Genomic DNA, 27,765 nt, shown 5'->3' on the forward strand with positions numbered 1-27,765 from the left:
TGTGTTACATTTGTATTTTATTTGGCAAATGGATCATATGAGAAACAGTTTTACGTCCTACGTCTTACACTTATCATTGACATTTTTATATGGCATGAAATGTTCTTTGAAAATAATTTACCTACAATGAAATGACTCCTTTGCATGCAATTCTGAAAAAACTGGAAGGAGAGTTGACAGACACATAGATTCCTGTTACCACCACCACAGTCAAGATCCAGAACAATCTGTCACCCCCACTAAAGCCCCTAGAGGGCTCCTTTTTAGTTAGTGCCCTCTCCAGTCTTCATGCTGAGGCTGAAAAGTACTCCATTCCTGTAATTTTGCTTTTTTTCAGAAAGTTCTGTAAATAGAATTATATAGTATGTAGCCTTTTGGTCTGGCTTCTTTCACTTGGCACAATGCAACTGAGACTCACACTGCTTCATTTATCCATAGCTGGTTACTTTTGACTGCTGAGTAGTATTCCACTGTATAGATGTACCAAGGTTAGCACCTCCATTCACTGGTTGAAGGACAGCTGGGCTGATAAGCATGACTTTTCCTATTTGAATGATATCCCATCCTACAGATATACTAAACCATATGCAAAGAGTTCCCTATTATTGGAGTTTTTAGTTCCCCCTCATTATAAATAACCATTAAATGGACATCTTCATACATAACTCTTTGCCTACCAAACATCTTTGCATATACTTATATAGTATACATATATTTGAAGCTGTCAACAAAAAGGCAGTATGCCCTGCTGGTGGTATAAGAATATACGAAAATATATACATAGTTGTACTAAAATTTTCTTAAAATGTTTGCTTATATAAAAGACAGTCTGTGTCTCAATGCATTGTATTATGAAAATAAAAAAATAATAACTAACTTTGTTCTAATGCAGTTGTTTTTAACCAGCTAAATAGAAATAGATTAATTTCTGAAATCCTGAGCATGTATATTGCTCACAATCCATTTCAGAACGTTGCTCTCCTAGCAGGAAGCTTCTTTAGACAATGGAACCACTTGGTGTATACAGAACAAGGATGAGTGGGCAAGGGCAGGTTTCAGGTCTGCGGGCCACTTAGGGCAGCATAACTGAGTTTCTAGTTACATCTGAGCAACTGAAATGAAAGCCGCTAAGACAGGAAAGATAAACCAGGCACCTTGTTCTGCATAAAAGGCTTCCCTTTGAGTAGATGCTGCTGCCCTGCAAATTAAAAAGGAAACAGAAAAAAAAAAAAAATCAGTATTGATGCATGACACTTACTTTCGAAAATATACATGCACACTGCAGGAAAATCTAAATAGTACAGAAAGGGACTTCCCCAGTGGTCCAGTGGTTAGGAATCCGCCTGCCAATGCAAGGGACACAGGTTGGATCCCTGATCTGGGAAGATGCCACATGCTGTGGGGCAGCTAAGACCGTGAGCCACAACTACTGAAGCCTGAGCACCACAACTGGACAGTAACCCCTTCACCACAACCAGGGAAAGCTCACACACAGCATAGCCAAAGATAATAAATCAATTCAAAATAAATAAATAGCACAGGAAGTTACAAAGTGAAAAGTAAAAGCTCCTTTGTTGCTCAGTCCCTAAGTCGTGTCCGACTCTTTGCAACCCCATGGACTGGGACCCACCAGGCGCCTCTGTCCATGGGATTCTTCAGGCAAGAATACTGGAGTGGGTTGCCATTTCCTCCTCCAGGGGATCTTCCTGACCCAGGCCTCCCTATTCCCACTTTGCATAGAGATAATTCTTGAGAGTTTGAGTTGTCCTCCCAGGACTGTGATACACACTCCCACACGCATGCACATAAATTAACACATCCTTTCATCTAAGCACAACTGGAATCTACAACTTGTTTCTTCACCCAACACAGCATCTTGGACATCCTTCCATACTGGTACACGTGGAAGTACTCATGCTTTCTCCTGGGTGAATTCTGACTGTATGAATGCACCATAAAGTTCCCAAGTTCAGTAATAGCTACTGATGGATATTACACCATTAGAGTTTAACTGGTGATGAAAAACCAGTTATGACATAAAGACATTGGGAGAGGCTCCGGCCAAAATAAGGACTGTGGCCATAGCAATTAGGATCTGATCTAATTGATTTTTAAAAACAGAACTAATGAATTCTTTGAAAGCAATCAAAGATTACGCTTTTAAAATTATGAAGCAATCTGATGTCTTTATTCCCTGGCTCTCTGCTAATGGCTTACTGTTGCTTACTCCACGTGAGTGCTGATCACCCCTTTTTCGCTAAAGGAATCTCCAGCAGTCCACAAAGCTGTACTATGGCTCCGCCTGCTGGACATTTTCTGTAACTACACATCTGATTCAGTTACTCTCCTAGACTTCGTTCATTCAAAATCGATTAGTTTTTGCTTTTAAATGATTAATCAATTAAGGCAAAGATAAACCTATTTTCACTTTTTGATGAAATAATACAGAACTAAGCACAGTAATAGTGGGTCTCCCTTCGCCTTTTTCCGGCTCTCACTCCCCTCCCTAGCCGTAACTACTGTTAGCGACTGGGAGTTTATCGTCTCAGATCTATTTCTGCCATTTACATTCAATATCTTGCACAAACAGGACTATAGTTTTGTTTTCTTTCACTTTACATGTTTGGGTCCACATTCTCTGCACTGACTTGCCACATGTTTAGCTTAAGCTTTTCAGGCCAATGTGGGGTTGTGTTGAGGACAGCATTTACGCAGAGGGAAAAACACATTCCTTGCAGTTACTTTGGTTTTAAAAATTAATTCTAGCTATTAAATTAATAAATTCAAAACCTTGACTTTCCCATACACTTTTTCTATTTCATTTATGAATAGTCTTGTTCTAATTTAAAAGCTGAATGAACTCTGATAATAACTTCTAAGGGGACTTCAAAATTATTCTAATTCCCAGAACATTTTCAGTTAGATTATTTTAAACTTACATTTTAAAATATTACATTTTCTTTATGAAATATTGCTAAGTGACTTCCAGTGAGCAAAATCTTCTCAAATACTTGATGCTAGTAAATTTAATAAATGTATAAAATTTAATCTTAATTCTCTTAAACATTCCAGTACTGATTTAAAGAACAGGGGAGCCTGGCATGCTGCAGTCCAGTCCATAGGGTCACGAAAAGTCAGACACAACTTAGCGACTGAACAGCAACAGCAACTGATTTAAAAAAGTAAAAATCTTGTATAACTTTCAATTAAAAATCCTAAGTCTAAAATCAGTTATTTAAAAGTTAAATTTATATTGAAATCACAGGGCTATTCCAAAAGCTATTCTTATATGCTAAATCCTCTAAAATGTTATAAATAAGTTAAATATCAAAAAAATAGAGATTGTTACTAAACTTAGCACAAAAGTAATATGTTGGGTTTATATCAACAACTGCTCATTAGATTCTGAATTTCTGCAGATTAAAAGTCCTTTTCTCCAGTATTCCTAAGCAAGTGAAATTTGCTCTCCTACTTCTGTGACCTAGGACCGGGGCAGAGTAGGGGAACACATTTTGGACAGTAAGCTGGGGCCAATATGAGAAATCTGATTTTCTCCTTTGAACGATGACTGACACAGCAAGCCCTTATGTCAGTAACACGAATATGTCTGTTTTCTCACATCCTCACCAATCCTGTAGATTATCCAGACAATGAATTTTTGGCCATTAACTTGTAAGTCAATCAGATTGTTTACTACACATTTCTTTTAGTTGTTTGTGAGAATTTTTCCGTATTGTTACATGGTTTTCCACCACCCCCAGCTTTATGGAGATATAACTGACATAAACCGTCTACTCTTTTTTTAACTTTTTTTTTTAAACAAAGGTCCATGTGTTTTACTAACTTTCAGTTCACTTCAGCTCAGCCGCTCAGTCGTGTCCGACTCTTTGCGACCCCGTGAACCGCAGCACGCCAGGCCTCTCTGTCCATCACCAACTCCCGGAGTCCACCCAAACCCATGTCCATTGAGTTGATGATGCCATCCAACCATCTCATCCTCTGTCGTCCCCTTCTCCTCCTGCCCTCAATCCTTCCCAGCATCAGGGTCTTTTCCAATGAGTCAGCTCTTCCCATCAGGTAGTCAAAGTATTGGAGTTTCAGCTTCAACATCAGTCCTTCCAGTGAACACCCAGGACTGATCTCCTTTAGGATGGACTGGTTGGATCTCCTTGCAGTCCAAGGGACTCTCAAGAGTCTTCTCCAACACCACAGTTCAAAAGCATCAATTCTTCGGCGCTCAGCTTTCTTTATAGTCCAACTCTCACATCCATATATGACCACTGGAAAAACTATAGCCTTGACTAGACGGACCTTTGTGGGCAAAGCAATGTCTCTGCTTTTTAATATGCTGTCTAGGTTGGTCATAACTTTCCTTCCAAGGAGTAAGCATCTTTTAATTTCATGGCTGCAATCACCATCTGCAGTGATTTTGGAGCCCAGAAAAATAAAGTCAGCCACTGTTTCCCCATCTGTTTGCCATGAAGTGATGGGATCGGATGCCATGATCTTAGTTTGCTAAATGTTGAGCTTTAAGCCAGCTTTTTCACTCACTTCTTTCACTTTCATCAAGAGGCTCTTTAGTTCTTCTTCACTTTCTGCCATAAGGGTGGTGTCATTTGCATATCTGAGGTTATTGATATTTCTCCCGGCAATCTTGATCCCAGCTTGTGCTTCCTCCAGCCCAGCGTTTCTCATGATGTACTCTGCACGTAAGTTAAATAAGCAGAGTGACAATATACAGCCTTGACGTACTCTGTTTCCTATTTGGAACCAGTCTGTTGTTCCATGTCCAGTTCTAACTGTTGCTTCCTGACCTGCATACAGGTTTCTCAAGAGGCAGGTCACTTGGCTGCAAGGCAACTAAGCCTGCGCACCGCACCTACTGAGCCCACGAACCTAGAGCTCGTGCTCCTCAACAAGAAAGGCCCCCAGAGCAAGCCCTGCTCACTGCAACGAGAGAAAGCCCATGCCCAGTAAGAAAGACCCAGTGCAGCAACAAAATTAGTTAATTAATTTAAAAAATATTTTTAAAGTGCACCATTGGGAAGATCCCCTAGAGAAGGAAACGGCAACCCGCTCCAGTATTCTTGCCTGGGAAATCCCACGGACAGAGAAGCCCGGTGGGCTACAGTCCCTGGGGTTGAGGACAGGTGGACATGACTCAGCACACATGTTAGGATATCTATCTGCTAGGACTCCAATCTCTGCCTCCATGACCACAGTGCCTTCTCATCCTCTTGAAGGAGGAGAGCCTCCTCTGCCTCCCCCTTGGCAGGACACTTACATTGCATACAGGGCCCACGTGGACAGTCCAGAACTACCTCCCCACCTCAGATCCTTACATGCTTACATCTGCAAAGCCCCTTTTGTAACACAAAGTAAAATCCACTCCTTCCAGGGATTAGGACCTGCCCATATTTAGATGCATGACTCAGCCCATCACAGTGGGTAAATTCAGGAGTCCAGTTTGGGATGGGCTGCCTTTGAGATATCTGCTAAGCAGGGAAGGGAGGGTGGCTTTCATTCTCAGGAGAGGAAAGTGAAGACCCAGACCCTCCTCTATTCTTTCCTTCCTGTGAGAGGCCTCAAAAACACGTGTGCCTAATTCACAGGGCGTGACCAGCAGAGCACTGGAAGGAGGGGACTTAACCTCGCCAGCCCCTCCAGGGACACGTGCAGATACTGATCATGTAAAATTCTGGTTTCCTTCATTGCCATTCCTTGCATGGTAGTGTGTATATATGTCAGTCCCAATTTCCCAATGCATTCCGCCCCTCCTTCCCTCACCATGTCCACACACGTCCATTCTCTGCATCTGTATCTCTATTTCTGCCCTGCAAACAGGTTAATCTGTCCCATTTTTCTAGATTCCACAATATATGCATCAATATATGATATTTGTTTTTCTCTTTTTGACTTATGGCCAAGAAGTACATAAAAACATGCTCAACATCACTGATTGTCAGAGAAATGCAAATCAAAACTACAATGAGGTATCACTTCACACCAGTCAGAAGGGCCATCATCAAAAAATCTACAAACAATAAATGCTGGAGAGGGTGTGGAGAAAAGGAAACCCTCTTGCACTGTTGGTGTGAATGTAAATTGATACAGCCACTATGGAAGACGGTATGAAGATTCGTTTAAAAACTAGGAATAAAACTACCATATGATCCAGCAATCCCACTACTGGGCACATACCACAATTCTAAAAGACACATATACCCCAATGTTCATTGCAATACTATTTACAATAGCCAGGACATGGAAACAACCTAGATGTCCATTGACAGATGAATGGATAAAGAAGTTGTGTTACATATATACACTGGAATATTACTCAGCTATAAAAAAGGACACATTTAAGTCAGTTCCAATGAGGTGGACGAAAATGGAGCCTATTACACAGAGTGCAGTAAGTCAGAAAGAGAAACACCAATGCAGTATACTAACGCATATATATGGAGTTTAGAAAGATGGTAATGACAACCCTATGCAAGACAGCAGAAGAGACACAGATGTCAAGAACAGACTTTTGGACTCTGTGGGAGAAGGCGAGGGTGGGACGATATGAGAGAATAGCACTGAAACACATATATTACCGTATGTAAAAGAGATGCCCAGTGCAAGTCCATTGCATGAAGAAGGGCACTCAAAGCTGGTGCTCTGGGACAACAGAGGGATGGGGTGGGGAGGGAGGTGGAAGGGGGTTCAGGATGGGGGGACACATGTGCACCCGTGGCTGACTCATGTTGATTTATAGCAAAACCACCACAATATTGTAAAGTAATTAGCCTTCAATTAAAATAAATTAATTAATTTTTTAAAAAAGAAATCATCTTAGTCACTGTTAATAATAGCTAAATTTTGGAAACAATCTAAATGTCCACCCATGGGCAATGGTCTAAATAACTCATGACGTGTTTCACTGCTATATTTAAAGCGGAACCAACAAGGACCTACTGTACAGCACACAGAACTCTGCTCAACGTTATGTGGCAGCCTGGATGGGAGGGGAGTTTGGGGGAGAATGGATGCATGTATGTGTGTGGCTGAGTCCTTTTGCTGTCCACCTGAAACTATCACAGCATTGTTAATAGACTACACTCCAATAAAAAATGAAAAGTTTTAGAAAAACAAAGAGAGAGTATCTCCCATGTTAAAAAAAAAAAAAGAATCACGACATATGAATATAATAGAATACTACAGGTAGGAGAACGACATTGCGATACCATTATGTGAAAAAAGCAAGTTGCAGAGTCCTGTGTTATTTCATATCATTTATATGACATGAATAAGAGAAACATGTCTGCATCTGTGTGTTTGTGTGTTGTAACAAACACAGAATATTCTAGAAGGATACAAAAGAAACTAGAAATAGTAGTTGCCTCTGAGTAAGGAAATTGGGATTCCAGGTGGTGCATTGGTAAAGAATTCGGCTGCCAATGCAAGAGAGGCAAGAGATGCGTGTTCGATCCCCTGTCAGGAAGACCCCCTGGAGTAGGAAATGGCAACTTGCTCCAGTATTCTTGTCTGGGAAAACCCATGGACAGAGGAGCCTGGTGGGCTCCATGGGGTCGCAAAGAGTCGGACCCAACTGAGCGCGCGCGCGCATGCGCATGCACACACACATACACACACACACACAGAAACTGGTGCGCACACACACAGAAACTGGTGCGCGCGCGCACACACACACACACACACACACAGAAACTGGGTAATTAGAAACAGAGGAAGAAAGATTGTTCACTTTTCCTGCCCTTTCGTAACTTTGAATTTCATCGTATGCACATGTATTATCTTTTCAAAGGGTCTAACATGATTTAAATATATCAGGATTAAGAACTGTGAAAATTCGTCAAGGGAAACCTCACCCCTAAATGGAGTCAGGAGGCCAGAAGGGGGCGCGCTCAGGCAGGGCCAGGCACATCCGTTGCAGAAGAATGATAATTACAGACCTCAAACGAACTAGTGACAGGAACAAATCATCAGTTACAGACCACAGCGGCAAAGATGTGCCCGCCGTCTTCTGTAGGGAACTGACTACCCCAGCAACTCATCCAAAGAGAAACTGTCCTCACCTTGAACTCTCACTTTTCTCTGACAGACTCTCATTCAAAACACCCCTTCCCAACTTTGTCCTTCTCTCTATAAAATAACACCCCTCTCCTTCATTTGCTGTGTCTCCCTTGTGGCTCAGCCGGTAAAGAATCCGCCTGAAATGCAGGAGACCTGGGTTCGATCCCCAGGTTGGGAAGATCCCCTGGAGAAGGGAAAGGCTACCACTCCAGTATTGCCTGTGGCTCTTGCTATCGCTTGCTTGTCTCAAACTGCAATCCCTCTACTAGTCCCAAATAAACTCAGTTTCTTTTCATAAAAAAAAAAAAAGGGTTTTTTTGGTATAGGCCATTTTTCAAGTCTTTACTGTATTTGTTATAATATTGCTTAGGTTGCACATTTTGGTTTTTAAGCCACAAGGCATGTGGGGTCTTAACTCCCCAGCCAAGGATCGAACCCACACCTTTGCATTGGAAGGCAAAGTCTTAACCACTGGACCCCCAGGGAGGTCCCCCAAAATAAGCCCCCTTTTGCTGGTAAAATAGCTTTCATTTCTGAGGTCCACAGAAGTAAATTTTAAAAGGTGGTCCTGCCACCCCAGGTCCAGCCTTTGTGCTGCAGCGGGTGCAGCTGGAGTGGAGGGTGCATCAGGGCAGCCTTGCTCCCGTGGTACACATGGGGGGCCAGCTCAGCTGCACAGATGCTCAGCAAACCTGCACTGACCCAGCAGCGCACAGATGGAGAGCAGGGCAGTGCACAGGTACCAACCTTACTCTGCAGCCGGGCATTTCACGGGGTGAGTGTAAAATGACACTGTGATCCACCAGCATCCTGTAAATAGTAAGGGCTAGCTATCTTCCGGAAGCAAGGAAGTTAGGTTAAACATTTACTTACGAACTTAAGGCACAGTCAGGATGAGTGCTGTGTTCCACACACTGCAAGAGCTTCACTGGTCTGCAAAATGAAAAGAAGTAATATTTAAGGGATGACTTAAACAACTTTCATTCATCATAGGTTTATGGAGAGCCTGCAACCTACTGAAGATACGAAGTCTCTGACCTTGAAGGACACAGTTTCTTTTCAAAAATATTAGCTGGCATTTGTTGGGCACTTACTATGTATCAGAAAATTTGACTACATATTAAATATTTTACATAGATGATGTCATTCCCTCCTTATAACAACTGAACAAAGCAGGTACTAAGGAGATCAAACCAGTCAATCCTAAAGCAAAGTAACCCTGAATATTCACTGGAAGGACTGATGCTGAAGCTGAAGCTCCAATACTTTGACCACCTGATTCAAAGAGCCAACTCACTGGAAAAGACCCTGATGTTGGGAAAGATTGAGGGCAGGAGGAGAAGAGGGTGGCAGAAGATGAGATAGTTAGACAGCATCACAGACTCAGGGGATATGAATTTGAGCAAACTCCGGGAGATAGTGAAGGACAGGGAAGCCTGGCGTGCTGCAGTCCATGGGGTCCCAAAGAATCAGACACGACTGAGCAGCTGAACAACAACAAATTGTTATCTGCAATCTACAGCTGAGAAAGCTGTCCAGAGGAACTTGCCCAAGTTCTCACAGTAGTGAGTTGAGGAGCTGAACTTGAACCTCCCCTCCAAAGCCTGGGCATGGAACCACTTCTGTAAAGATGTACAACTTTGCTTGGAAAATCTGTTTATAAGAACTTTGGGCAGAAGGCTGGACTTAAAGCACGTGGGTGATGGCTGGTGCCCCAGCTTCAGGGAAGAAAGCTAACTGCTTGCACAGTAAGGCTGAAGGAGGAAACAGAACGGGCTCTATCTTGAAATCAGGACTCCATCTCAAGCCGGACTGTGGACTTTGAGCTATATGCCCAGTATCTGTGGAAACGACATACCAACTGGAAAACCAGGCCCCCAGAGGGAAGAGCCCCAGGGCTCTCCATCGCTAAAAGAATACCCTAATTGTCTGTGTAACTGAATAGAATCATACATTCTATTACGCTTAATGGGTATGACCACAGGCCTATTGATAATTGTCCACTGTTAACTAACTAGACTTAAGGCAAGTGGATCACAGGTTAACTTTGATTGTATCTTTCTTTTTCCTTTGTTCAGACTAGTTTCAGGGAATTTGGGGAGGCGGGTTTGTGCAGGTACACCTAGGGTATATAAGGTTTTCACAAAACTGGTCGGGGTCCTTGGCTAAGAGGAGACTCTGCCTTGGGCCCGCTGGTGTAATAAACTGCACTCCACTATCCGCACTGTCCTTCTGAGTGAGTTTGTTTCCCGGGACGCGTGGCTACAACAAGGCGAGATGTGGGTTGCAGGACGGCCAGGAGGGAGGGAAAAGGAGCAGTGAAGACAGGAGGCAGGCAGCAGTGAGAGGCAGGCCGAGAGGATGTCAGCCAGCCACAGGGAAACTGGAGGGGCTTGGGAAGAAGAGGAAGGCTTTCGCCTATGGCGGGCTATGAGACCCCACCCTGGGACGCTCTGCTTCTCAGTGGACACTGGTCAGATTTTTTTTTTTTTTAACAAGAGTAGTCTGTTATTGGCCTTCCCTGGTGGGCCACTGGTTTCGAAACCGCTTGCCAACGCAGGGGACACAGGTTGGATCCCTGGTCTCGGAAGATTCCATGTGGTGCAGGGCAATGAAGCCCATGCACCACAACTACTGAGGCTGCGCTCTGGAGCCCGTGTTCCACAAGGGGAGCCCGAGCACCGCGACTGGAGAGTGATCCCCTGCCGGCTGCAAAAAGAGGAGGCCGCCGCACAGCAACCAAGGTCAAGCACAGCCAAAAAATCATAATTTTTAAAAAGTAGCTTGGTATTGCTGTGATGCCTCCCCCCTTGCCCCACCAAAATGCACTGAGTTTCAGTGAGTGTGGGTCAATACAATGCAAAGCAGAAAACAGGAGGCAAGAGAGGCTTTGAACAAAGACTTTGCCAAAACCTGCAAGACTTGGGGAGAAAGTTCCACCTCCGTGGGACAGAGGTCAGTGTCACCTGAATTTTGAGGAGCAGGGGATTCTCACTTATGTCCGGGCTTGAGTCTGATCTGTTAACCCTGGTTGCTCACCCTGTGTTAAGCCTGTTGTTATCTCCTTTGGGTGCCCAGGAGAAATAAAACCCCATCTGAACACAGAGAGCCCACGGGTGATACAGAAATAGGAGCTGGGGGCTGAGCCAGGCATGCAAGGGCGGAGGCTGGAGCCAGCTTAGGTGGGGCAACGTGACTCAGGAAAAGCAGGCTGAGGCCTTGAGGCTCCCATCTGTGAGTTGGGAAAGCAACCCTGGGCCCTCACTTGACCTGATGACTTGTAAAAAGACAGCCTCCTCAGGGAAGTCCCTAGGCCAAAGCAAAGCGGTCATAACTGTGGAATTTTCAGCCATGTTTTTTTTTTCCCCTATCCCTGAGCTATTTTAGAATCAGAACTGCCTTTTATTTAATTTACAAAAACCTGATGCTGTAAGAAAGGAGGAATCTTAGAGTAGAAAGAAAAAGGGGAGACTTCAGGGTCGCACAGTGACAGGTCCAAAACTCAGCTGTGCCACCAAGGGGTGACTTTGGGAAACTCGCTTAATCTCTCTGACCTTTCACTTACCCATTCATGAAAAGGGGACATTTATGTAAAACAGACAAAACTAATCTACAGGTGGATGGAGAGCCTGAAAGGGAGACCAAGGAGAGACGGGAGGTGCTGGTTACGCTCTGCCTCCTAATCCAGGTACACATGTTTGGTGAACTGGGGAAAATTCACCCAACTGGATAGTTACGGTTTCTGCATTTTTCTCAGCACAGATTATATTTCCAAAACAAGAGTATGTGCTTTACTTTGTGTTCAAAACAGGGTGATGACAACACCTAACCGACTTCAGAGTCTTCTGGGAGCATTAGCAATGATAGACGAGGAAAACAGTCCAGCTTCAAGCTGTGGGAAAAGAACAGGCCTGTTCTCCTGGGGGGGAGGCCTGAGGAGGGGGAGACCCACACTTCTGGGAGCTTTGCTCAGGTGGGAGGGTCACCAGGTCCCTTCCGAGAAGGCCAGGGGGCGGCAGGGCCAGCTGGACAGTCACTGGCGCTGGTAAAGGCTGCAGATGTGACGTGCACCCTGCCGCACCCACAAACCTTCGGAAAAGCCCCTAAGTCCCTGAAGTGTTGGACTCCAGCCCCTGGGGAAACAAACAGGCCTGCAAGCTCAGGAGCCGACACATAAGGACACATAGAGAAGCAGGAAGCGATAGGTGAGGAATTCCCAGGCCAGGGGAAGGCTTTCAATCATCCCAGAATTTGAGCCAAACTTACATTTCCAAGAATCAGGAGCACCCTGAAATGATCTCTGACTACATGTATATGAAGTACCTGGCCCATAAAGTCCGTGATAAATGGTAGCTATGATGACTTTTCAGTCGGTGCACAGCCACCAAGCATCTCTCTATAAGTATCTCAGACTCCCCTTGATACAAGTCACGGGTAGTGTGGCGTCCAGAGAAGCAAGGGTCACAGTCCCCATGCAGGTAAGCGAGTGAGGAGGAAATCGGACCCTCACCAGTGATAAAGGGCTGCTGTCCATCCTTTAAGCTCCTTAAAGAGGGCTGTGGACAGCAGGGGTGGCGTCAGGAGGAACTCTAGCTGGAAAGCATTACCAGTCCCCAGATCCAGTGGCAACAGGGAGGCACAGTCCATGGCCTCTGGAGCTGGCCTCTGAAAAGCCTTTTCAACAGCCCCCTGCTCCTTCTTTGAGTATATGCACTGATAACTGTTGCTGAAGCTGATGTGAAGAGCTGACTCTTTGGAAAAGACCCTGATGCAGGGAAAGATGGAAGGCAAAAAGAGAAGGGTGCAGCAGAGGATGAGGGGGTTAGATGGTGTCACAGACTCAATGGGCATGCATTGGAACAAACTCCAGGAGACAGTGAAGGACAGGGAGGGTTGCAAAGCGCCGGACACGACTTAGCGACTGAACAACGGATCCGACACCTACAGGTAGTCATCGATACAGCTGTACTGGAAACCCATCCCCTCCAGCCTCTCTTCCAGGAGCTTGACACTGCCTTCTCCACAGGATTCCCTGAAACACAAACACAGACATACACACATAAGAGGATGGCGAAGCTGTTTCCATGTTAATGAAAAGTTACACTGGCCACGTGCTGCTGAGATCTACTCCTCGCTGGAGAAACACGTGGCAGATTCTCTGAACCCAGAGCTGTTGCGGGCACCCGAGCCGCCGCTCCCACGTGGAGATGCTCTGAACCTTAAACCCGCCGGAAGCCTGCGAGTCACGCACATCCATCCCCAGGCCCGCGCCGGCGCATGCGTGGTGGACAGCAGGGCACATCCCAGCCGCACCGCACACGCAGCGCTGGGCTTGGGCTCTGAGCGAGCTGACTGCCCCCTTACCCAACCCACAGTGCATTAAGTCGATCTTCAGATGGAAATAGAAAATACATACAAAATCAAAAAATATTAGAAAACTCAAACAAACAAAAGGGGGGGGAGCCTAAATCTCACATCACTAGCGATAACCGCTGCTAACATGTTGATGTACAGCACTTTCGACTTTTTAAACGTATTTATTCCGACGAGACTGAAAACATTACAACCCAATTCTGCTGCCCAACGCATGTTTAATATGAGTTTACCCATGTCTGTGTGTCCACGTATGTACCTCTCTGCCATTATTTTAAATTCCTGCTTGGGCTCCTTTACACAGTCAGAGCATAATTCATAAAAAGCAGTCCCCTGTTGTTAAAGATTCAGTCCTACATTTCAGTGCCATTGACACTACATGGATACACGTACATGTATGAGTGAGTCCCTTCGCTGTTCAGCTGAAACTATCACAGCATGTAATTGGCTATATACCCCAATACAAAATAAAAAGTTAAAAAAAAAAAAGGATGACTTCAAGCTCGCACTGATATCTAAGCTGATGCAACCATTGAGTTAGTGGTTTCCCAGAAAAGTATGGATCTTAAAAGCTTTCTCAGCCAGTTATCTGAGACCCAATTATGAAACTGGTTGTTCTGTGAAAAGAATGTCTTCATTACATAGTCCATGAGTCCATTCTGAGAACTCCTGGTGAGGTTTTTGGGCTTCCAATGACAAAGAGAAAAAACTGGCTTTGCTCCACACCAATGCATGAGGCCCTCTCCTATCTGATGCTGCCCGGGTCACTTAGAAAGGCTAAGGAGGAGTCTCTGGATAAAGGAGGCATTCTCTGTGGGCTCGGGACTGACTTGTGGCATTTCCAGAAAGTCAAGCCTTTGCCTTTCTCTGCCCACCACACTATGAACAGAGAAGACTGTGGCTTCCCCAGAAACGTACATGTAACTCAGACCAGATCATATCACATCCAAGAAAAGCATGTTTGTACCATGACCATCACCGGTAGCACTATAACTTACACTTTGGGTCCTCTGATTTCATGCATCACCCAGATCTCAATTCGTGTGATTTTATCCTTCTGGAGGTAGGGAATTTCAAAATCTGCAAAAAAACTGAGAAACACATTTTTTCAAGTCCTAAAGCAATATGACACTGTTCCCATATCATTGTTAGTTGATTTACACATTATTTTTAACACTATTGGGGGTTGGTGGTGGTGGTGGTTTGGTTGCTAAGTCTTGTGACCTCATGCACTGTAGCCCGCCAGGCTCCTCTGTCCATGGAATTTCCCAGGCAAGGATACTGGAGTGGGTTGCCATTTCCTTCTCCAGGGGAATCTTCCTGACTCAAGGATCAAACCTGAGTCTCCTTCATTGGCAGGTGGATTTTTTACCACAGAGCCATCAGGGAAGCCCTTTAGTGGTTACTTTTTAGCTTTAAATTTTAGGTTATTTATTGTATTCATGCATTCAGCTGTTAGTTGTATAAATGTATGGACATGGCTCATTCAATGGTTTTGCTCCAGCTGAACTTACAAAAGCACTAGATTGGGATATGGGTATGATCCTCTTAAGCCTCCATTCAAAACAACTAAAAGATATCTTGGCATCTTTGTCGTTTCTGTTGGTGCTTGCGTTCTTACCCTTTTACAGGATAGGCTCCTGTTGGCTCTGAGCCATTCAGCATGACATTAATCACCCCAGAACTATCTCTTGCATACTGAAAAAAAGAAACAAGCATTTTTAGTTAGCCAAGACACCATTTTTCACCTATGAAATAGTCAACCGTTTTTTTCAGCTGACAATCCTCAATACTGACAAGGATGTGATAAATTTGGTATTCCATAGAGCTAGAAGGGATGCAAATTGGTATATCTTGGAAAACAAACTGCTTTGAAATGTGCAAACCTCATGCCTTGTCATCTACCATCATAAAATAATACAGGACTTCCCTGCTGGTCCAGTGGTTAAGAATCTGCCTGCCGATACAGGGGACATGGGTTCAGTCCCTGGTCTGGGAAGATCCCACAGGCCATCGAACAACTAAGTCCGTGCGCCCCAACTACTGAGCCTGTGCTCTAGAGCCTGGGCTCTGCAGTAAGAGAAGCCACCGCAACGAGAACTCCCACACCGCCACTAGAGAAAAGCCCCCTCAAGCGGCAACAAAGACCCAGCACAGTCAAAATAAAGAAAGAACTATTTTTTAAAAAATAAAATAATGCAAAACGCTATCAGATTCCAACCCTGTATCAACCAGTGTACACTATCTTATGCTGCTGCCATTACAAACAGCCTCAAAAATCCTAGCGGCTTTAAGTAAGAAAGGTTTATTTCCTGCACACACTACATGTGTATCACCGGTTTTCGGATTTGGGGTTTGGGTTTTCCTACATATGCTCCTGCTCTGGGACCCGAGTTGATGAAGTCTCTACATCTGCAGAGTCAGAGTTTATCAGTGAAGGGAGAGGAAAAGTGGCAAGCCCTACACCAGTTCTTCAAGTCTTCCCTGGTGGCTCAGTGGTAAAGAACCTGACTGCAATGTGGGAGCCACAGAAGATTCATGTTTGATCCCAGAGGCGGGACGATCCCCTGGAGGAGGGCATGGCAACCCACTCCAGTATTCTTGCCTGGAGAATCCCATGGACAGAGGAGCCTGGCGGGCTACAGTCCATGGGGTCGCAAAGAGTTGGACACGGCTAAAGCGACCTGGCACGCACGCACGCACCCGGAAGTCACACGGTCACTCCTCCTCACATCCTATTAGCCAGTGCAAGTCACACAGAAGTAAGTTCAAGAGACAGAATGAATGCAAAACACACGCCCAGAAGATGAGCCAGAAATACTTGGAAAATATCACAAAGGATCCCCTGGTGCAGAGAGTTCCACTGAAGCACGGTTTGTAACCAATCTAAAACAGTCAGCCACAGGGAAAGGTAAGTCCATCATGGTACTCACACATCTGAAATACGACGCAGCCACTAGTAAAAGCCTACGAAAGATGGGCCATAGCCCAAGAAGTGCTTACATCCAGAGCAAAGTGTGAGATGAGATGGACAGAGCATGGCTTGCACTCAACTCTGTTCAAAATGAATGGGCGGGGATTTCCCTGGTGGTCCAGTGGCTAAGACTCTTTCGCTCTCAATGCAGGGGGCCAGGGTTCGATCCCAGGTCAGGGACCTGGCTCCTGTGTGCTGCGACTTGAAACTATCCTGCCTGTCACAACTGAGACTCTGTGGAGTCAAATAAATAAAGAAAAAGACAAAAATGAACGGGCAGAAGTGTGGGAATTAGTCAACCCCTGAAATTCCCTAGGCAGAGACAGGGCCAGAGACATTCCCCAATCTGCTGCTCAGCACACTACTAGAGCATATGATTTCCCTGATAAAATGTTTTTTCTAGACTGCAGGTGGAGCAGGGCAGGGCTATCACGCAGATCTGAGATACACAAGGCTGGGCTTGTTCCCTGGCAGTGTTAAGTTTTAAGTGTTAGTAACTCAGTCGTGTCAACTCTGTGATTCCATGGACTGTAGCCTGCCCAGCTCCTCTGTCCATGGAACTCTCCAGGCAAGAACACTGGAGTGGGTTACCGATTCCTTCTCCAGGGAACCTTCTTACTTGGGGATCAAACCCTGGTCTCCTGCATCACAGGTGGATTCGTTACCATCTGAGCCACCAGGAGAGCCTGGCCGCCCAATACTGGCTACAACACTCTGTTCCATGCCACCACGCCTGTCTCCGATTGCTTCCAGATATGCAAACATTCGAGGTTAAATCTGCAAATGCGAAGGTCTGATGACCACTGTGTTAAATGATTTGCTCTTAGGTAGCAGGAATGTGACTGACTAGTTTTTTTTCTTTATACACTCTATAATTTGTCATTCTCTATCATGAGCAGCTATTAAACTGGTGATAAAAAATTTTCTTTCATTAAAACAAAGCATGTTGGGACTTCCTTGGTGATCCAGTGGTTAAGACACCATTCTTCCATTGCAGGGGGCACAGGTTCAATACCTGGTCAGGGAACTAAGGTGCTGAATGCCACATGGCACAGCCAAAAAAAAAGAAAAAGGAATGCAGATACAGTGAGGCTGTAATAAGTGTCCGGTTGCTGCACTTATTAGCTCAGTAATTAGCCCGATTAAGATTCTTGGCCTCGTTTTCCTATCTGTAAAACAAGGATAGTAAGAGTCCCCACCCATAGGATTGCTGTGATGATCAAATTATTTAAAATGATACTACTATTTATGGCATATTTCTCTGCCATGGTTCAGACCCTCTCCTGATCAGTATATCAATACTATACTATCTCACTTCACGTTCAGACTATCCAGCATATTCTGAGGGTTCCTAAAAATGTGTGTGTGTTTGTGTTAGTCGCTCAGTCGTGTCCGACTCTTTGCAACCCCATGGACTGCAGCCCGCCAGGCTCCTCTGTCCATGGGATTCTCCAGGCAAGAATACTGGAGTGAGTTGCCAATTCCTTCTCCAGTCGTAAAGGGTGAGCATGGTTACGAGACTCCCATTTTAAACTGGAGGTGGCTTGGAGCACACTTTGAAATGGGGTAGGTCCACTGGGTAGCGTATGGGTTTCTCTGTATACGATGCTGACATCATCCCTGAGTGGTCATTAGGACCCCATGTTCAGGTGATGATGTGGTCATACGCAGCCCCCCACTCCTCAATGAGGGGCTCGGGCAGCTCACCCCCTGGAGTCTGCACTCCAGGCAGAACCTGTGGGGAGCAGGCACAGACCTAGGGCTCCCCGGAGCTGGCAGGAGAGAGAGGAATAAGAACACCTTTGTCTGGAGCCATCCTCCAGTTAGTTCCAAACTGCCCCTGTAGCGGAAGTTTTGACAGAGTGTCTCTCGCCCTGATTAACAGTGGCTCCGGTGGACACCTGGTGATCCGGGGCAGGAAATGAGACCGAAAGGGACACAGATAACCCTGAAAGGGGCTCGGTGGCAGGACCGGACATCACCAGACCCCTAGCCAATGCAGATAACAGTCCACTGCTCTTTGTCGGCCATTGAGCTAAAAATGTCACCCTCTTATTTGGAATCTTTGGTCTAATGCTGGTGACAGGAAATGGAAGCTGCAGTCACTGGTGTTTTCCTGCTACTGATCGCTATCAATTCTGCTGATGATATTCTCCGAGAAACTGGAGACTGGCCTTTAGGGGACCATGGGACTTCCCTTGTGGCTCAGATGGTAAAGCGTCTGCCTACAATGCGGGAGACCCGGGTTCAGTCCCTGGGTCGGGAAGATCTGCTGGAGAAGGAAATGGCAACCCACTCCAGTACTCTTGCCTGGAAAATCCCATGGACAGAGGAGCCTAGTAGGCTACAGTCCATGGGGTCGCAAAGAGTCGGACATGACTGAGTGACTTCACTTTCACTTTCTGCACCTCCAGTTTACCTCTGGTCTCATATCATCTCCTGCCCCAAGAATATCAGCCTTCTGGACGCTTCTAACCCCCACATATAGATCTCAGGCTTCCCAGGCTCTCCCATAAAACGAGGATTACACCACTTCACATCGCAGCCAACATCACATTGATTTCAAATACTAATAACAACCGCGACCCAACAGTAACAATAACGACTGTTTAAGATCCTCATCTGAAGCTACCATTTAGAATATTTTCTCTGTGCCAGGCACTGCATTAAGCATTTCAGCTTCTTAAATCCTCACACCTTTATGGAGCAGAGAGGCTGAATCAGAACGTGGCAGAAAGTGAGACACAGGGAAATGAAGGAATGACGCGATGGCCCAGTGATGCCTCTGAACCCTCTGGCCCCCTCTTCACAGGTTCCACACCTGCTCTGCCCCCTAGCCATGCATCCCAGGATTACCTGGATGGATGCGCTTTTCCAGAAAGAATCCACAGGATTGTTTTCACAATCTTCTGATGTTGGACAGGATTGGTAGTCGAGTCCTATAGGGAAAACAGACACATTTCATTTCAAAGATTATAACAGGAAAGGATTTATTCAAAATATTTGCTGAGTCCTCTATAGGTATATATATAAAGATTTTTTTTAGTGGATCTTTTTTTTAATCTTTATTGAATTTGTTACAATATTGCTTCTGGTTTACATTTTGACTTTATGGCCAAGAGGCACGTGGGATCTTGAGCCCTTCCCAACCAGGGCTCAAGCCCACATCCCCTGCATTGGAACGTAAAATCTTAACCAATGAGCTACTAGGGAAGTCCCTCCACAAAATATATTGAACTGCGTTCTACAGAACGTGTATGGGCTTAAAATTCATAGCTCTGTCTACCTAGACCACAAGAAGCCTGGTGAGGAGCATCCAACCCCTGATAAGAAGACATTTGTCATTCTGCTCCACACAAATGTGAAGAAGGTGGAGAATTGAACAGACAGGTTATTTGTCTGCTGGAGTTCTAGCCAGTGATACATATACTGATGTGTGTGTGTGTGTGTGTTCAGTCACTCAGTCATGTCTGACTCTTTGCGACCCCATGGATTGTAGCCTGCCAGGCTCCTTTGTCCATGGAATTTTCCAGGCAAGAATACTAGAGTGAGTTACCATTTCCTACTCCAACATATATTGAGATATATATATATATATATCCAAAAATTATATATGTTATATCATAAATTATACACATGTTAAAATTATATATATTTTAAATATATGTGCATGACATGTATATATATATATATATATATATTTTGCTTTATTGGGAGAAATGTCTTCTGCAGTTAGCACAAGTCTTGGAAGTAAATACAAGAAAAACAGACCAAGAAAATAACGGTCCTTAGCCAGAAAACAGAAATTTTATAACATTTAAAATATGCAAAATGTTAAAATGTACCACATTTAAAAATTTTAAGGGTGAAATTCAGCAGCTATATAATGGGATTTGCCCCCCATTCACTCTATTGAAAAACAAAAAGGAGACAGTGCTCACTGACAGCTCATTCCAGGGAGAACCGAGCAGCGCACCATGTGAAGTTCTTGACGGGAAATGCATGGTGCTTCCTCGTCCCCTCTGGGCGTACCAGCATCTTAAGGTGCTCACCAGTTTGGAGCCTTCCTGAACCCCATCAGAGAGGGGTTTTTATGGAGATTTCATGATGTGGGCATCACGGAGTCAATCGTCGGTAACTGACTCAATCTCCAGTCCTGCTCCCCTTCCCAGAGGACAGAGGATGGAGTTGGAAGTTCCAGCTTTCTAATGATGCCTCTGTGTTTTTGGCAAGCAGCCCCTACCAACAGTTACCTAAGGGCTCCCAAACACCAGTCATCGCATTACTTTACAAAAGACACTCCTATCACTCCTCAACGCCAAGGTTTTCAAGAGCCTTACCAGAAACCAGCTCCCACCTACCACCAAAGCTACAAGTTCCCTGAGGGCAGAGACCACTGTATCGCCAGTGGGAGTCGATGAATGAGGAGTATCTGCATTACCATCAGATTGGCTTCTGTGACTTTAACTTTCATTGTGATTTCGCCAACTACAAGTTGGCACTTGCCATCCATCTCTTCAAGGATTAAATCATGAGCGGCTGCAGTTGCTGCCCTTCAATACCCCTTGAAAAGAGTTTTGGGTGGAGATAAAGAATGAGGTGCTCTGTGCTCTGGGAAAAACTGGCAGAACAGGTCTTCGGATAGTCAGATATTTTCAAGAGATTTTATGGGCCCAGTTCTTGCATCTCCTCGTACCTAGAAAAGCACTAAAATCCTTCGTGGTGATGTCTGCTCCTTGTGACTAGCAGCCAGTCTTTGCCGAAGTGAGTGCCTGACTGTACGCACCCCCTTCACTAAAATCATATAACACTGACCTTTCCCACTGCCTCTTTAGAGCAGTTTCTCAGAGCGATCTGAAATGCTGTCTCCCAGACTATAGTCTTCATGTTGCCCTAAATAAAACTGACTCGCAGCTCTAACATTGTGCATTTTCTTTTTCAGTTGACAATTTGAATCTCAGAATATCTGCTAGTGGTGTGGATGGCTTCAGAACCAGTGGGAAGGGGGTGAATCTTGGCCCCAGTTCCTCAAGTCATTTAACTGCCTTCAGCCTCAGTTCACCCCTCTGATGATAGTGAGACAGAGTCACGCAGGACTGAAGTCATACGGTCTAACTTTGCTGCTGACATGCGGCGCACTCCTGAGCTAGTGTCTCAACCTTGCCGTGCCTCAGTTTCCTTGTTTGTCAGAATATGAATCAGGAGAGGACTACCCCATGGGGCTGTTGCAGGGATTCAATGAGTTAATACAGTAACTCCCCTACTACAAAGCTTCAAGTCGCGAACTTTCAAAGATGTAAGTGTGCGTCTGGTTCCAGCAAGGAACCAGAACCTGTACCATCAATAACGGGCATGAGTGAAAGCACAGCTTGCCCTCCATCTCCCATTGTTGACAATCTTTCGGCTCTACCATCTCCCACTTCCTCTCCCTCCTCCGGTCAGTAACTCTTTTTGCCTGTTCACTGGATGCCAGCCCCTGTATGCCAGCTGTTGTCCTGTACTTTTCAAGGTACTGTACTGTAAGGTTAAAAATGTTTTCTTTATTTTTGTGTTTGTTTTTTATGTATTGTTTGTGTGAAAAGTATTATGAACCTATCACAGTACAGTACTATATAGCTGATTGTGTCAGTTGGGTACCTCGCTTACCTTATTGGACTTACGAACACACTCTTGAAATGTAACTCGTTCATATGTAGGGAACATACTGCATATGTAAAGGCTTAGAACAGCACCTAGCAAAGATGGATGCTCTCTATTACTGTTATTAATTATTATTATTATGACCACTTTACCTGGGAGGATTTGACGGCAATCAGATGAGATAAATGCATATGAAAGCATTTAACAAAAATGGCATATGCATTGAAAGTCACTCAGTCATGTCCGACTCTGCAATCCCATGGATTATACAGTCCATGGAATTCTCCAGGCCAGAATACTGGAGTGGGTAGCCTTTCCCTTCTCCAGGGGATCTTCCCAACCCAGGGATTGAACCCAGGTCTCCCACATTGCAGGTGGATTCTTTACCAGCTGAACCACCAGGGAAGCCCAAGAACACTGGAGTGGGTAGCTGTCCCTTCTCCAGGGGATCTTCCCAACCCAGGAATAGAATCGGGGTCTCCTGCATTACAGGCAGTTTCTTTACTAGCTGAGCTACCAGGGAAGCCCCATAGTAGATAGGAACACTGACTTTTCTTGTGATACATGGAGAAGTCTTACCTGAGGCATTTGTCTGTCGACACCAGTTTAAGAAATCTCCGACCCTGCCATACAGAACGTTGCAGAGAGGTACAAAGCGGCGGCCGTTCTCTCCGTAGCTGGTGACAAGAAGGTGGTTGTTTTCCCAGAACAGGGACTGAGGAAAAATCAACACAAAATGAAAATATAAAATAAAATCCACAGCAGATTCCTTCAGGCACAGCATCATCAAGACGAGTCAGGACAATCATTTCTCACTCAACTGAGACTTGCCTTATGACAGGCATACATTGTCTTTGTCTTTATTGACCCCCTTGGAGAGGGCTGCCAACTCTCTTCTCTTTATTGAAGGCGTGTGTTAGTTGCTCAGTCGTGTCTGACTCTTTGCCACCCCGTGGGCTGTAGCCCGCCAGGCTCCTCTGTCCATGGGATTCTCCAGGCAAGAATACTGGAGTGGGTTGCCATTCCCTTCTCCAGGGGAACTTCCTGACCCAGGAATTGAACCCAGGTCTCCTGCACTGCAGGCAGATGAGCTACATGGGAGGCCCAACCCAGGGATCAAATCTGGGTCTTCCGCATTGCAGGCAGATTCTTTACCATCTGCTGCTGCTGCTGCTGCTAAGTCGCTTCAGTCATGTCTGACTCTGTGCGACCCCATAGACGGCAGCCCACAAGGCTGCGCTGTCCCTGGGATTCTCCCAGGCAAGGATACTGGAGTGGGTTGCCATTTCCTTCTCCAGTGCATGAAAGGGAAAAGTAAAAGTGAAGTCGCTCAGTCGTGTCCGACTCTTAGCAACCCCATGGACTGTAGCCTACCAGGCTCTTCCATCCATAGAATTTTCCAGGCAAGAGTACTGGAGTGGGGTGCCATTGCCTTCTCCATCTGAGCCACCAGCAAACCTCTTTATTACAAGGGTAGCATGCAAATGCTAATGAAATACTTTCCCAGCAGTGAAAAAAAGTAGATAGGTATTTCCTGATGGCTTAGATGGTGGCTCAGACGGTGTCAACGTAGGAGATCTGGGTTCAATCCCTGGGTCGGGAAGATCCCCTGGAGAAGGGATTAGCTACCTACTCGAGTATTCTTGCCTGGAGAACCCATGTACAGAGGAGCCTGGTGGGCTATAGTCCATGGGGTCGCAAAGAGTTGGACGTGGCTGAGTAATTAACGCACACCAGCTCTCTTCCCTTTATTGCAAGGGTAACATGTAAATGTTAACGAAATATTTTCCCAGCAGTAAAAACAAAGTCGATAGGTAGATACATATATATAGGCTTTCCTGGTGGGCCAGTGGTAAAGAATCTGCCTGCCAGTGCAAAAGACACAGTTCAATCCCTGGGTCGGAAAGATTCCCCTAGAGAAGGAAATGGTAACCCACTCCAATATTCTTGACTGGGAAATCCCATGGACAGAGGAGCCCGGTGGGCTACAGTCCATGGGGTCACAAAGATTTGGACATGACTTAGTGACTAAGCACACACACACATATACTTACATTTTCTAGTGCTTAAAAAATGATAGATTTTTTTTTTTTAAATCAAGGGACCTGGGTTCGAATCTTGGGTATGTCACACCCTAAATGTGTGACCATGAACATGGCAAGTGATCTCCCTGTGCCTCAGTTTCCACATGTGGAAAATGGGAAGTATGAACCGTTTCTCTTCTCTCACAGCTGTGACTAGGATGACATATAATCACAGATGGATTCCTAAAGGGTAGGATGCCTCAAAAACACATTGCTTTTAGATTATACTTTTTAGTTTTCTCCTATAAAGTTACAATGTTTTCAGACACTAATAACACAAATAACAACATTCCCCTCATCACACCACCATATCCTCAGTATCCCAACCAGGGTCTCGGTCTAGACTGGATGCTACCCAAGGGCAGACTGTGTTGCCTACTGCATCTGAAACCCTGAGAACAATGCCTGGTGCATAAGAGTAGCTCAGTGTTCATGAGTCTATCAGCCAAAGTCCATGCGAAAGGAGAACAAATACAGCAGCTCCCAGGCACTTCCCTGAGCCTTCCCAGGTGGCGCTGCTGCTACTGCTCCCAAGTCGCTTCAGTCGTGTCCAATTCTGTGCGACCCCATGGACTGCAGCCTACCAGGCTCCTCTGTCCATGGGATTTTCCAGGCAAGAGTACTGGAGTGGGTTGCCGGAAGATCCCCTAGAGAAGGGCATGACAACCCACTCCATATTCTTGCCTGGAGTATCCCATGGACAGAGGAAGCTGGTGGGCTACAGTCCATGGGGTCACAAAGAGTCAGCCATGACCGAAGCGACTTAGCACGCATGCATGCAGGCACTTTTCTGGCAGTCCAACGGCTATGACTCTGCACTTCCATTGCGGGGGTTGCAGGTTTGATTCCTAGTCAGGGAACTGAGATCCTCCATGCTGCACAGCACAGCCGAAAGAAAAGAAAAAACAGTAACAGCTCCTCTTTTCACTGACAGAGAGACTGCAAGATTCAAATGGCAACATATATTCAAAAAGCATGTTTTCAGCCTATTATATGTTTGAACCTCCCAGTTCCATTCACCTGCCTTTACCTAAAAAAAAAAAAAAAAGTCAGATGTTTTCATTTGTAAACATCAGTGCTACATGACTTTACAATGAAAAAAATCAAATTAAGATTTTATGTCAAAAATAAATATGCCCTTCATTAAGAAAAAAAGACTTTATGTCAAAGAAATAAAAATGGTATCTAGCTTTCTCTAAACTCAAGGTATTGTTCTAAACAAGCAGTTTACAAGGATGTTTTCATTTACTTTCACTGTATTAGGGATCAGAGTGCAGACAGGCTACACACACGTAAACCACTTGTGTACATGTTAACCAGTTTCTTAAAGAAACTGGTCCGGAATGGACATCATCTTAAGGCCTGATGAGAGGAGGGACTGGTCTCCTGGAAGGATATTGAGAGGGGGGTTTTCTGAAGTCCTCAAGGTTCAAGCCTCTGGGGTAGGTTAGGATGGAGACTGTTCAGAACTGGCCAGGTGCAGCAGTCCCATGGGAAAGGTGTGGGGACACCCTGATGTTCTACTGGTTCCTGCACTGAGTTCTTGACTTAGGAAAGGTTCTTCTGCCCATGAGAGGCAGGAGACCCAGGGGCACGAGTGAAGACAGAGCCACCTTCCCACCAGCCAACTGGCACTCTTTGTGAGTTGGCTGCTTGATGAAGCAGAGCGGTGTCCGAAGGCAGGGTTACCTTGTCTCTGGGAATGGAGTGTCTGGAGAGGTTAATAAAAAGGTCATAATCCGAGGGGCGCACAGAACAGGGATCCTTATCCAGCACCACTTTAAAGGCTTCCCAGATGGCTGTGCAGTTCTTGTCCCTGCAGAGAAGCACACATTTGTTCTGGGGTTTTTTTTTGTTTGTTTTTTAAAAAGACTACATTCCAGTGTGATACATTTCCTCTTCTCTCTCCAAGTTTTTTATGAGTGATTTTGTCAATACCAGAACTGCAGAAGTGGGCATACAAAAAAGACAGGAAATAGCCATGCCATGACTCATGCATTAACCCCAATTCAGAAGAGGAAGAAAAATAACTTTGGTGATGGATTTAGAAATCTGACAGTGGAAGTGTCTTTCAGAGGTGCCACATACATCTCGTGGAACTTAAAACAGGCTCACAGAGGTGGTAGGAAATGCAGGGAGCTAGAAGAAGACAATTCTGATAAATCACATGGGCTCCTGACTTCAGGTGCCCCTTCATTTAGACACAGGTCCATCTTGGGCTTGGAGGCCAGGTGAGATCAGGTGGACAGGCAGGACCTCATGTTAATAAAATCAGGAGTGAGGACCAAATGTGGAAAAAGGCTTCCACCTCCCGCTAAGGCAGGAAGCATGACCTCTGCCGGCAGCAACTCCTAAGTCCCGCCTGGCTTTCCAAAACACTTCCCACCCCTTTCCTAACTTGTTATTCCTCACGCTGGGCAGTGAATAACATGGGTGTTCCCTGTGTTACTCTCTGTTCTTTTTGATTTGCCTAAAATGTGCCTCAATAAAAACAAATGGCACAAGAAAGGGGCCTTGTGAAAACTGAAGGTGTGTCCCAAGAAGGAACAAAAATTACTAAGAACCACAGTGCTGGCAAGAGAGACTCAGACTTTTAAACGCTCTGTTAATGAGAAGATGTGAAATTTGAACTCCCAAAGTACCTGGGCTCAGGGAATTCCAGCTGGAGACCACGTTCCTGGGTCTGAGCATTCTGCTTAAATTTTAAGCTGGTTGCGATCCAAACACACCGCTGCCTCATCCTCATCCACCAGCCCACCACACACATCCTCCTCTTCATCTTTACACACTTATACACACACACACACACACACACACACACACACACACACACACACACGACTCACCTCCAGACCCCAACAGAGCACCCAGGTACTGAGTAGATTCCCCACCCCCCTCCCTCTTTACCCCACACCCCTCCCCATTGGTCCCACCCCCTCCCTCTCTACCACAACCCTCCCCCTTATCCCACCCCTCCCCATTGGTCCCACCCCCTCACCCTTTATCCCACCCTCCCCCCATCCCACCCCTGCCCCTGTGTCCCACCCCTCCCCTCTTTTCCCACCCCCTCCCCCTTTACCCTACCCCTCCTCCTTTGTCCCACCCCCTCCCCCTTTTCCCCACTCCCCTCCCCCTCCGGCTCCCTAGCCCCCTGCCGCGCTCACCGCAGCTCCGGGTTCTGCAGCACGATCTGCTCGGCGCAGCGGCCCAGGAAGATGCTCTGAAGGTGCGGGGTGGTACCTGGCCCGCTCCAGCGCGCACCCGCGGCGCCGGCGGCCGGGGGCCACCGCAGATGCAGCAGCAGCAGCAACGGCAGCAGCAGCGCCGGCCGCAGGCGCCCCCCGCGCGCGCGCCCCGGGCCAGCCATCGCGGGCACTTCGGGCGACTCTGCTCCGGGACCCGCCCCTCCTCTCCCAGCAGGATACTCCCCGAGCGGCCCCCGCGCCACGCTCTTCGCCCAGTGGGCACCCGCGCTCACTTCCTGTCCCCCCCTTTCGGCTTCAGTTCCGGGACCGAGCTGGGACATCACCTGGGGCAGGACTACTGCCCTCAGCGAACCGTGGCCGGAGTCCACCGGGAGGGAGCTACCAAGAAGCCAAGTTGGAGAAGGGG

The 27,765-nt window shown here is 45.9% G+C and overlaps 1 protein-coding gene across 1 annotated transcript; it reads right to left on the reverse strand.

The window, feature by feature from the left end:
• Positions 1-27,765, reverse strand: BST1 (bone marrow stromal cell antigen 1). The gene is made up of 9 exons (XM_081593675.1): positions 27,318-27,765; positions 25,843-25,969; positions 22,649-22,784; positions 19,286-19,368; positions 15,077-15,153; positions 14,454-14,546; positions 13,028-13,114; positions 8,956-9,015; positions 1-1,198 (listed from the first exon to the last, which is right to left on the reverse strand). The coding sequence occupies exons 1-9, from the start codon at positions 27,677-27,679 to the stop codon at positions 1,099-1,101; spliced, it is 1,125 nt and encodes a 374-aa protein (XP_081449801.1). The 5' UTR covers positions 27,680-27,765; the 3' UTR covers positions 1-1,098.

Source organism: Giraffa tippelskirchi, chromosome 1, assembly GCF_054371585.1.
Source record: "Giraffa tippelskirchi isolate mGirTip1 chromosome 1, T2T-mGirTip1v1.2.pri, whole genome shotgun sequence".
Lineage (NCBI taxonomy): Eukaryota > Metazoa > Chordata > Mammalia > Artiodactyla > Giraffidae > Giraffa > Giraffa tippelskirchi.